This window comes from Dunckerocampus dactyliophorus, chromosome 10, assembly GCF_027744805.1.
Source record: "Dunckerocampus dactyliophorus isolate RoL2022-P2 chromosome 10, RoL_Ddac_1.1, whole genome shotgun sequence".
NCBI classification, from domain to species: Eukaryota; Metazoa; Chordata; class Actinopteri; order Syngnathiformes; family Syngnathidae; genus Dunckerocampus; species Dunckerocampus dactyliophorus.
Genome location: NC_072828.1, coordinates 19375946 through 19387938, shown reverse-complemented (window position 1 = coordinate 19387938; position 11993 = coordinate 19375946). Strand labels below are relative to the sequence as shown.

The window sequence follows — 11993 nt, the reverse complement described above, 5'->3', positions numbered from 1 at the left end:
GTTCTGGACTCCTATAGAGCAGCCACACAGAAAGCTTTCTAGATCTTCCAGACTCTGCACCTCTTCCTGCCTCTCGCCTAAACGGTCTGTGTAATTTACTCCACCCCCGGCCCTCCTCCGCTGTGTTTGGTGATACTCCCAAGCGCTCCCAAGGACTGCTGCTGCTGAACCCCTTTTGTCCAATTACTTACACAAGATGAACACAGTTAGGACACTGATGAATTGTTACTTACCGCTTGCTCTTCTGACTTTTCAACACAACCAAGTAACGTTGGAAAGGCGTCGGACTTCAGCAACAGTTTGGCAGATAGTCCAGCTTCGTATTGGCCCATGTTCACAAACCAGTGCCGTGTGAAGTGCCACTGACAGGTGAGCATATTTTTCTCTTGCTGGCCAGGAATCAGCAACTCCAACCACTTCTGCCTGATGCTTGCCTCTTTAGAAACACCCGAACAAACATTTCCTGGCAGACATTGCTGGACGTGCCAACACCATCAACAAAGCAAAGCAGAGCGAGAGTGCTGGGCATGCCCATACAAGGAAGTCCAGGTTGTGTTGATGTCATTAGAACTGTTTAAAAAAAAAAAACATTGTAAAACACAGCGTGCAGAGCCATCCAAATCTCCTTTCAGGGCTCGCTTCCAGACGCGCAAACCTCATTATCTGATGTGTTGGCATCGTTTAACACGAGAATACAGCATTGTAACATTGATAGGTCCCCTTTATTTTTTTTGTTCAGCAGTGGTTTTCATCGTGGAACTCTGGCCATTTTTGCCAAGTGTCTTCCTTATGGTGGAGTCATGAACACTGACCTTAACTGAGGTAAGTGAGGCCTGTGTTTTTTTTGGATGTTGTGGGGTCATTTGTGACCTCTTGGATGAGTAGTCGCTGCGGTCTTGGGGTCATTTTGGTTGGCCGGCCACTCCTGGGAAGTTTCACCATTGTTCCATGTTTTTGCCAGTTGTGGATAATGGCTCTCACTGTGGTTTGCTGGAGTCCCAAAGCTTTAGAAATGGCTTTATAACCTTTTCCAGACTGATAGGCCTCAATCTCAGGTAAGTTTCAACACATGGGGGCGTCTTTCACTTCACTTTTTCACTTCACCCACATGGTCATGTGGGTCCAGATTTCTTTCTCCCTTAATAAAACGTTTCATTTAAAAACTGCATTTTGCATTCAATTGTGTTGTCATTGACGATCTGAAACATTTACTGTAAGTGTCACAAGCAAAAAAATAAAATCAGGAAGGGGGCAAATACTTTTTAACACCTCTAAATAGACACACAGACATACTTTTATGTTAATCAACGTGAACATTGAGCATCTTTGTGCTGGTAGGTGTCCCCAATGAAATGTAACACACACAAAGTAAAAAAACAACAGTTTATTTCCCAAGAATTTGCATAGTTAATGTAGAGGAAAAAGTACAACTGGGCTTCATAACCACTGCGGTGCATACTGTAGGACCCAGTGTTAACGGACGTAACTATGTATGTACTTTATTTAGCTAAGAAAACTACAAACTAAAAATGAAATAATACTTCATATAAAGCTGGGCTCAATAAATACAAGATGACATTTCAAGGCAAGATAAGTACATTTCCTAAAAGCACTTTTAAAAAATAAAAGGTTTAAGGAATAAACCTCTTAACCTTTAACCCCAAAACAAATATAGGTTTCTAATAAAAGCCTTCTTAAAAAGGAGTCTATATTGTATATACTTTGTTTTTAAATTAACATTAATGACTGAATTATGCTTGCTGCTGTTGGAAACCCAGTACAGAACATCAGATTCACGTTCAAACTGAAAATATGCTTCACTGCTTTTGGCTTTTCCAGTTCTATGCAAACGCAACACATAATTCTACTGTAAAACAATCAATCAACATTTTGAGTAAAAGTTCACGTGTGTAAAAATATATAGTAAATAAAAACATGCGGACACGCTTAATTGCTTTTCAAACAATTGGCATCAAGCTACTGCCATTTAACTTACAGTAAAAGCTAAGAAAAATAATTCCCAAAAGGTCCCGGTGGCGTATACACACACCCAAACGGTGATAACAGTTTTCCATGTAACAAATATGCTGTGGGTACCAGTGTGAGTGCAGTTGTAGTGCAGAGATCTTCGAAAAGACTGGATATCAGCAACAGCGAGACCTGCTGGCCAGTTCAGTTCCTGATACTGAAAGATTTGGTTTTCTTGATATTGAGCAGCGGGGCTTTAATCTTTGGCTTGTTGTCAGTCTTATTCGCCTTCTCTGTGGAGGGGAACTGCTGACTGTAGATGTCAGGGTACTGCTTCTGAAACTGAAGAACACAATGATGAAGCACACTTAAACCGATGACAAATGCAAAGTATTCACAGTCCTGTTCAAAAGTCTGAGCCGGTATTAGATGTGTTGTTGGAGCAATGCTATGACCAACTCTAATTATTCTTCAGTCTATCAGCATCAAAAAGTGACACTGTTGTTCTACGCAATTTCTTTGTTTCATTATTATTATTATTATCATTATTCTTACCTGCTTCAACTTTTTGCGTCTGTCCTTCTCAGTCATATTTTGGTCTGTCACCAGCATCTCCAGTAACTCCTCCATGGCCTTCTGGGAAGACGCTAATTTTTGCTGCTCAAACTCTGCACCACTAATCTGACGGCAAAACGTATACAGGGGCATGGGAACGCACACTGGGTCACCACTATCAACAACGGCGGCTGCGTTGTCGATTGGTACCTGTGAGAAAAAATACAAAGAAAAAAATATATATAATCTAAAAAATGATTTGGTTGACACACACATACTGTACATACACATACAGTATGTGTGTGTATGTGTATACATTGACATTGGCCGCACATAGTTTAAATCGCTTGACCGTCGCGGCCATCATTAATGATAGATCGTATCTTCACGTCTACCCGGACGTTGTAGGGATGACGAGGAAGTGGTCAATCAACAATCTCTTCTTTGCAAAAACAAAAACAGGCTGGCTACTGTCGGTCTTAACCACGCCGAAACAACATCAGCAAACTCGACCGTCCTGCACCCACACAGGCAAGGCTCATGTCATACTCATAGACGGTTGAAAAACACAAAACTCTTTACCACTACAGTACACATAACTGCCAGGTCGCTGATAATTGATAATAACCAGGCAGTGCAGTGGTCTTAATATTGAGATGAAAAGGTTGCTAGTGCATTCATTTTTTTATTCATTTATTTCTTGTTTTATTACTGTATTTTATCTCCTCCGTGTGTTTTGTGCACACTGAGTGGCTTCGGAGTTAATTTAGGTACAGTTTAGGTATGAGATCTGACACTCGTACGTAACCCGAGGACCACTTATACAAATATACTGTAGACACGCATGCACATAGCAGGTGATTCTGATTAAAGAGCATAATTATTGCACAGGTAGTCCTTGGACTGAGGCAGTTGAGCAGTTTGTGGGCAGCACAGGTGTTTGGATGTTCTCCCATGCTTCTGTGGGTCTTCTCAGGTTTTCCAGTACAGCCCCAAAACCATGCATGTTAGGATAATTACAGACTAACTTGTCCGGAGGAGTGATTGTGAGTGTGGACGGTTGTTTGTCTATATAGTATATGCTGTCAGGGGTACAGGTGATGATGTACCGGTATTGGAAGATAAAGGGCTAAGTTAAGGATGCCAGCGCTTGGCAGAGGGGACGGAAGTGAATCCCAGTGAGGATGAATGGCAGTACCCGTGACCCTAATGAAGACGGTATAGAAGCCTTTTGTTTCTATAAAAGGAGTCCTGCTTTTATCCATCAATTGGTAGAAAATGGGAGAAAACCCCAAAGTGTAACATTAACAGACATGCCAACCTTGAAGAAAGTATTATTATAGGTAAGCGTATTTTTCAGTTTGCGTAAAATATGGCACGTGAGTGACATTTTCCAGATGTACCTGTGCTGTGCGCAGGTACTGCACATGGTCATGGATTGCACTGAGTAGATACTCCGGGACCGACAGGATGCTTTGCTGATGATCCATTAGAAAGGAAACCAACCGAGTGGCTAACAGCTCGTCCAAGTCACACTCCTCGGCACTGCCAAGAACACAAGCTGAAAACGTGTGGACCATCTGAAAGGGGAATTGCAGGAACAGTAAGGAAGACTTAAGAGTTGATACTTGTTGAGAATGACTCGAGATATAGAAAAACATTTGCATCTTCTGCTGTCTTGAAAACCTTTTAGAGTGCTAGTATATTGTAAGTATATTGATATCTCTCACAGGTCCCAAATGATTAGGAAATAAAGACGTAACATTAATACAAACAAGCTAAAACATAACAGACGTTTAGATTTGTGTCCGTTATCTTTCTGCATTTAAGGAAGCTGCACAACATTTTTTTTTTAAATCCCTGAATACAGTATTGTTTTTAATTTTTTTTTTTACTTCAGTTAATTTTCACCCATGTCAAAATATGAAAATGAGGATGTGTAACTTCACTCGCTCACCAGGGTGCGGGTCCCAATGGCAGGGTGGAGGCGGGGCATGTCCACATTCTGGCTGATACGAGACATCATTCTCATTAGGAGCTGCAACTTCCTGCGAGATGCAGGGGGCAGGAGGAGGGTGCACAGCTGCAGGGCCTCAATGGCCACACGCTCGCTGTGTGGCTGGAGAAGGCCTACATGCACACAGAAAGAGAGCCAGTGAAATATGTATCATATGATGGCATTGAAAGCTTATTACCAAACAAATTACCAAATGTTCTTTTGTGTTTAATCTTTTTACATGAGCTGTCTTGCATTGCTGTCAAACACATTGGTACACAAATCCCACATTCATCCATCATGATTTTTAGATTTCTTGGAATGAATGGATGATTGAATGATGGAGGGTTGTCAACTACGCCTACAGTTGAGGATGAACTGGGTAGGGTGTTGTTAATGTCATAATATCGATGAACATGTGAAGCCCAGTTAGTGGACATGACTTGTTGATTGTTTCTATGTACCTGTATACTTCCATCTGCTCTTTAACCTCACATGAGTAACTGCAAAAGCTGCATTCGATAGACGCACCGGTTAGATGTTAAACGGTTAGTTGGATTAGACATTCGCAATCATAGAGGAGGTACGGGGGGGTCTTACTGTGCTCAGATTTTGGTAGAGGGGGCTGCATGCTGGCAGTGGGCACACAGACAGACGGTTTGAATAGTGAAGTGGGTTGAGGCAGCTTGGACACATCCAGAGAGCTGAGGCAACGACGGAAAACAGCAGGCGGCAGGGTCCGAAGAGTGGACATGCTGGAAGCTGGTCTGGGCCTACTAGGTTCTGCACCAGCGTGAGGTGAGTGTGCTCTGGTTGCAGGAGATGAAGAAAAGCTGGAGGGACACTTGCCGCATGCTAAAGGAAGGTGTGCCGTTACAGTGGCGTGATGCTGTTCCCCGGAGGTGTTTATGTTCAGGCAGCTGGCAGCTCGACCTTGCCACCTGATCTCTTTAATGTCTTCTTCATTGGTCTCTACAACCATGTCTAAACAGCTGCCTACGCTCCGTGGTCGCAATGTCTGCAACCTCTGTGTTGCTGACTGCGCTGCAACAGAAACTGTAGAACGTCTGTTGGAAGTTTCTGGAGCATTTTCAGATGAAGCAACAGTCGTTGAGGCAGAAGTCAATTCTGAATAACTGTGAGGTGTCCGATGTTTCTTATCCTGGCTCCTGTAACTCGATAAGCAGGACGCCAGGCTATCATTGGACAAAAAGACTGGTTGCCTTGCCAGAGATGTGGAGTCATCTAGGATTGTTTCCAGTGACCAGCTCCTGGTTTGCCGCCTCAACGATCCAGCAGTATTAAGGCTCACGCAGCTGCTTCTGAAGTAACCACCATCCGTACTGGCAGTGTTTCCTCTCGGCTGAGACAGTTGGGACTGAACTTTCCCACCAAGAACTTCCCTCATGGGAGACTCTGTCTCATCACAAGTTCCCTGTCTAAGCAGTGACAGGAGGAGACACTCGCTGGAGTGAAACGATGTCTTGGCGGGAGGGGACGCTGATGGATGGTCATGCTTCTTTCGTTTGCCACGATGGTGCGCAGTGGGTGCTGCAACATACCCACAATACACTGGAAGGTGACAGAAGAAAACAGGGGGAAGTATGTTACAGACAGAGGGTCAGTGCAAGCAAAGGGGAGGAAGAATCTTCAGTTAGTTCAACTTTTACTGTACATGTAGAACCAAAGACAACATGGCAAGCACACTGTTAGCTCTCCACGAAGAAGAAACAACCAAAACCACTGTTAGCAGTCTCGACACATGACTTTCAACAAGGTCCTGACAGCAGGATTTGAAACGAGAACTGTACCTACCCAGCACGTTGATAAACAGTTCGTATAGTTCGTATGTGAGTAATGGCTGTGGAAGGCTGTAGAAGTAATCCGACACTGTTTTGAAGACATCCCTTTCAAAGCCTGGATAGGATGGCTGTGCGCTGTCATACTTTGGCCCTGGAAATGAACAGAAAGGTACTGTCAGGTCAACTGTCAAACATAAAAAAACAAAACAGAACTAAGGCTGAATCCTAATTCCACACATACCGCCATGTCCATATGTAGACAGCACACCAGATTAGCAATGTTAATTCAACTTTTGGAATCTAACTTTGTCCCAGCTACAAGATTTTTCTTTTCCACCACTGTCTGTTTTCAGCACACTATTACAATACAACTGTTACTATTATTATTGTATTTACAATGAGTTAATGGTTGTAGCCCATCAATTATGCATACTGTATATGTCATTCCTGCAGGAGATGCTGAGCTAACTGAAGTCAGCACACTAGAGCACATTGCTACGACCCTCTGCTACACCACACAGCACTCCAGGACCATTCAAAAGCTGCAATCCCAATATGGGAAAGGAAAATGCAACAAAAAGTCATTCTGCACTTTCTTACATTTTTTTTTTTAACCTTGAAATAGTGCTTGATAAGGTTCATACATTTGTTGATGTTCATAAAGTTTGTTACATTGTTATTTCTATTTCATATGTATATTTGATACGTTTTCTATTTTTCTGTTATTTATTAGAGTTGTTGTTTGGCAATAAATGTCACAGTTTGTAAAAATGTGTTCCTTTTATGTGTGGTCTGAGGAAGGAAATATATATAACAATGAAATGTACAAATGTATGCACCTTTATGGTAGGAAACATTATGATCAATTTAATTTTCTCATCTGCCTACATCACAGACAACAAGTGGTGAAGAAGGGTCATGGATGATGTAATGGGAATTTACTAGTGTCCTATTCCTTAGTGGCCTCGCCCCCTTGGTCCTGGGTTTTAAGGGGTAGGGGTAAGACAAAGGGGCGGAATTGGGATTCCGCCTAAACATCATCTAGTGTTCAATGACATTTATTTTATGTGACAGAAAGTCTCAAGGGACAAGTAGCTACGGGATACGTTTCATGCACAAATGTTCCAGTAATTGATACTAAAATACTAGTCATGTTTGCTAATACTCACAATTAGCCAGGCTCTTCATGGCGGACAAAACCCAATGAGGAAGGTCATCTAGAGAAAAGTTAGATTGGCTGTTATTTATCACTACGTACCAAACCACAGTTACAGACACAGTCCAAACGACAGGGGTGTAGTTATTTTGCTAATTTTTAAATAATGGCTAAAGTTAATGCAACTGATATTGAATACATGATTGAAAATTTAAAAAAAAAAAAAATCTTCATTTTGTCCTTCAAATTATGTTTCCAAAAATGGGTCTTGAATAGGGTTGATGGTAATTTTTATAAAACGGTATAAAATTCTTCCAGTGATTTGAAAATGACTCATGCCGGTATAAATGATAAACTTAAACAAGCCGAGTTGAGGACTGGGCGCCGCGGAGCACTGTATTGACGCATTGGCGCCTCACGTGTACCACAACGTGTAAGGGCCTATGATTTCCACATTAACGGAATCGGCCATAATGTGAATGAAATGCTGTCATCGTGAGGAGAAGGAACGAGGACGTATTTACTCGGTGGACCGCTCAATCGCGGCACAAAATCATTAGAAACACTAAACAGCCTCATCCGGAACCGAACAGGTTGAAATGGCAATAAACACCGGCGAAGGTTGCCGTAACCTCCTCTTACGGCGCATGATTGGAAGCTAACGGGCTTTAATGTAAGCAGCGTTTTACAATACACGACGACGTGCAGGTTGTGAGTGGAAAAAAGACGGCAGGCACGTTTATTCTTGCACACAAGGTTTATAACTTCAAAGACTCGGCTGAATTGAATTATATCGTCATATGGTGATACGCCCCAAAAATATCGTGATACATGCTGAGGTCCATATCGCCCGACCCTGGTCTTGAATCTTGTTTCTTGTTATGGTAAAGTCAAAACGGTGCACATTTTGAAATCGCGCTCATTCATTTACAGTATCTGCTTGGAAAGGATCCTACCTGACAAAATGGTTTCTCTGCAACTAACCAATATGCTGTATACAATGTGTACACACCATCTATGAGAGTGCGGCACAACACAAGATATAGTACTGAGCAAATTGGACACAGACAAGAAAAACAAGAACCTACTGGTCCTGTCGTCCAGGGTGACCACCCCATGCTTGTTGACTTTAGTCATATTATGGATGATGTTTTGAGGGTTTATCGAACGGTGGTCTAACACTTCATCCAGAGATGCAACACCAAGAATCTTGTGGAGGCTAAAAAAAACAAAGGAAAATAATGAATCCAACCAGATCCTTATTCTTTACAACTTTCACAGCTGCAGTGTGTGTATTTGATGATGATGATGTGCGTGTGTGTTAATGTGTTTTTACTGCGTCATAATGGTGTCTCTCCAGATGTTACGTTCGTCTTCTTCAGTTAGCGCTCGTCTCTGTATCTGCTGCTCTTGTGCCTTTTTTTCTTCCTCTGACTGATGATCGGGATTGACAGTTTCCTGGAAGATCATTTTTTTTTTTCCAATTTAGGGCATAATGTACTGATTTAGTGTCACTACAAATGCCTCATTGTTTCTGATTTCTAATGAAATACCACTACCTGTACAGACAGCTTTAAATGTACTTTTACTAGACATAATTAATCACCTACAGCATTACGCCTAAAAACCCATGCATGGGTCACATGGCATGATTATACTGGATACACTTTATAAGTTAAAATCAGTATCGTTCCCATCAATCATCTAACCGGTTAAACAGTTATTATTACTACCCAGTGAGTATATGGCAGTGGCTTTTGGTGTCACTTTGTTTGAATATTAATATACAATTTATTATGTTAACATATTTAAATGTATTATGTTATTAATAAATTATATGCCTGGTAAAATTTAAACCTTTACCCCCAAAATTTGTTGTCAAACAAGATTTTTTATTTACCGTATTTATTTGGATCCGCAACACATATTCAATTATGCTTTGTCTGAAAATATACCAGTTTGCTAACAGACAATGGTTTCTACCAGACAGCCACTTTATGTGCAGTCGTAGGGACCCGGTTTAAGACCAGGGAAAGACTTTGTGTCTGGTGTAGTTTACCTCTGTGTCCTCATTCTTCTTGATGCTCTTAAACCTGAAGAAACCTTCCTTGTCTCTGAGTGAAGGCCTTTTCTTAACAGCTTTGGAAGCTGAGGGTGCAGCAGGGCAAGGAATGAGCTTCAGCGGAGAGGTGGACGGAAATCTTTGAAAGAGGAAAGGACATGGACAACACAAGCTCAAATTATATTATGTAAAATTTTTTATTTTTTTTTTTAAAACAGTAAAAAATGGGGTTCATTTCTGCTAAAGATTACCTGTAAAGCGTGTTGTTGTCCTCCAGATTCTCTGTTCCCCAGCGGCCCTTCACATCTTCTATTACGTGGTTCTTCAGAAACTTCTTGAGCAGCTGGACTGTCTGTTGCCTGGTGACCTCAGGGCCGAAGTTGCTGTTGCTACGGAGCATCTGATGCAGCCATTCTACAGCAGCGGACGCTGTGAAGCAGGAGGTGTAATTCCTTAAGCTCTGCCGGTGCTTCTTGAGTGGCATACCAGCTCGGAAGAGACGAGTCACCTCGTTCCACTAAGACAAGACAAAGACAACATAGAAAGAGCACGATGACCATGTAAAGTTGGACCAAAGCTCATAAGTCATTCCTATTACCTAAATACTGCGATCAATTTAACGCACGTGTCAAACTCGTGCCACGGAGGGTTCACAAACTGCAGGTTTTCTCTCCAACTAGTTTCTCCAGCAGGTGATTAATTGATGAGCTCCTTCCCTCAAATTGAAGGAGGGGTTGATCATTAAAATCACCTGCTAGAGTGACGGGCTTCAAAGTAAACCTGCAGTGTTTCGGCTCTCCATTGCACGAGTTTGACCCCCCTGATAATGCAACTATATTTTAGTGCTCTGATAAAGTGACAAGATAACAATTTGATGGTCTTGATGTGTGAATGAGTTATCTGAGGATATCAACAACATACTAAATATCTTATGAACTTGCGCTGATCTGGATCCCATGCTATTCACAGGCCCTGGTATGTTAACCGAGGGTTGCTGTAATGTATTACCATCATTATAATATCAATCTTCCAGCATTTATGCGTCATTTCTGAGGGAATTCCAATTTGTAGATGAACTACATTGTACTACAGAGAGGAGGTTGCTTGACAGTGGAGAATTTACTTGGTTTAAGATGTACCATCTGTACATCTTTTAAAATATACTTGTGCAACAGCCAGGTTAGAATATGATTAACATTTCTTACATACCGTAAGTGCCATTTTGGACGCATTGTAATGAAATATGAGTCGATGGATGGCCACGTAAACAACTTCAATTAGTAGACAAAGTATACAGCTCTCGGTGACAGTAATAGTTTGATCTCCGTGTATTTGTTTTAAATCATGTTCTCACGACTTTATATAACTGATTCATACTTTGTTTTCAGATACGAGATCAGTTATCAAAGATACATTCACTTGAAATAACTAAAAAAGTAATGTTTAAAAGCACTACGTTAGCTTGCTAGCATAAACTTACCAGCTTTGTAGCTCGGTAAGGCCCAGGAGTGATGATATGTGCGCTCATGTTTATCCCAAACTGACGGAATTGGTCAATTCAGTTCTACGAAACATAAAAATGTATCCATTACAAACTTCTTTTCGTACGATAAGTATTAATGGCCCAAGTCAGCGCCGCCTGCTAATCGTCACTCCTCCATCTGTTCAAAATTACGAGCCGTGCGATTCTGCAACGGTATTGGTCAGTGTCGAAGTCACATGTTCACGCCTTACGCAATGACGTAGCTATCAAAACAAAGTTTTTAAATAAAAAAACTACTGTATGAATAGTTTGATATGCATTAATTATATGGTGTAAAAAAAACATTTATATAAAGAATGGGGTTGGGGAATTCCAAATGGCTGGACTCTGTTTTAATAATCTATAAAGATGTACACCGGAAGCCAAGCATGACCAAATACAGGAATGTGCATTTGCTTTATTACCAGCCAGTTAGCACTATATAGGTTTATGTGTACGCCAACTTCAAAAACTGCCGTGACCCGGATTCGAACCGGGGTTGCTGCGGCCACAACGCAGAGTACTAACCACTATACGATCACGGCGAGCTATCCTTCAGGATGGTTATGGCTCTTCTACTATCCTCTACCTTAAACGAGCAACCGATCGGCCGCACACCCAACAACGGTGCAGTCAATATTATTTAATTGTTTATTTTAAAACATTTTCACACTGAGCTGGAAATAAGAAAACATATTCAACAAACGTAAGGTACACCCATGGCTAATTGTGTTATTTTCTCATCTATCTAAATATACCTGTATCCCAAAATGAAATGAAATGACAGTGTTATTTTGTTCAGTTTGGAAATGGTCAAAAACAAGCTGAGTAGCGCATCTTCAGTGAGCAATCCTTTGCTTTAGGGGCGTGTCTTGAAGACCGTTTTTTTTTTTCAAAAAAAATATCCATCTTATTGGTGGGATGCTGTCTGC

At 41.4% G+C, this 11993-nt stretch overlaps 1 protein-coding gene and 1 non-coding gene across 2 annotated transcripts; both read right to left on the bottom strand.

Annotated features, from left to right (window-relative positions):
* Positions 1–1436: 1436 nt before the first annotated feature.
* On the bottom strand, positions 1437–11187 carry depdc1a (DEP domain containing 1a). Its single transcript, XM_054789365.1, has 12 exons — positions 11020–11187; positions 9791–10056; positions 9537–9678; positions 8814–8935; positions 8566–8696; positions 7491–7538; positions 6335–6472; positions 5120–6091; positions 4481–4653; positions 3927–4103; positions 2524–2733; positions 1437–2310 (listed from the first exon to the last, which is right to left on the bottom strand). The coding sequence occupies exons 1-12, from the start codon at positions 11065–11067 to the stop codon at positions 2173–2175; spliced, it is 2565 nt and encodes an 854-aa protein (XP_054645340.1). The 5' UTR covers positions 11068–11187; the 3' UTR covers positions 1437–2172.
* Positions 11188–11534: 347 nt separating this feature from the next.
* trnah-gug (transfer RNA histidin (anticodon GUG)) lies at positions 11535–11606 on the bottom strand. Its single transcript has one exon. It is a non-coding gene; the product is annotated as a tRNA-His (tRNA).
* Between the last annotated feature and the right edge of the window lie 387 nt (positions 11607–11993).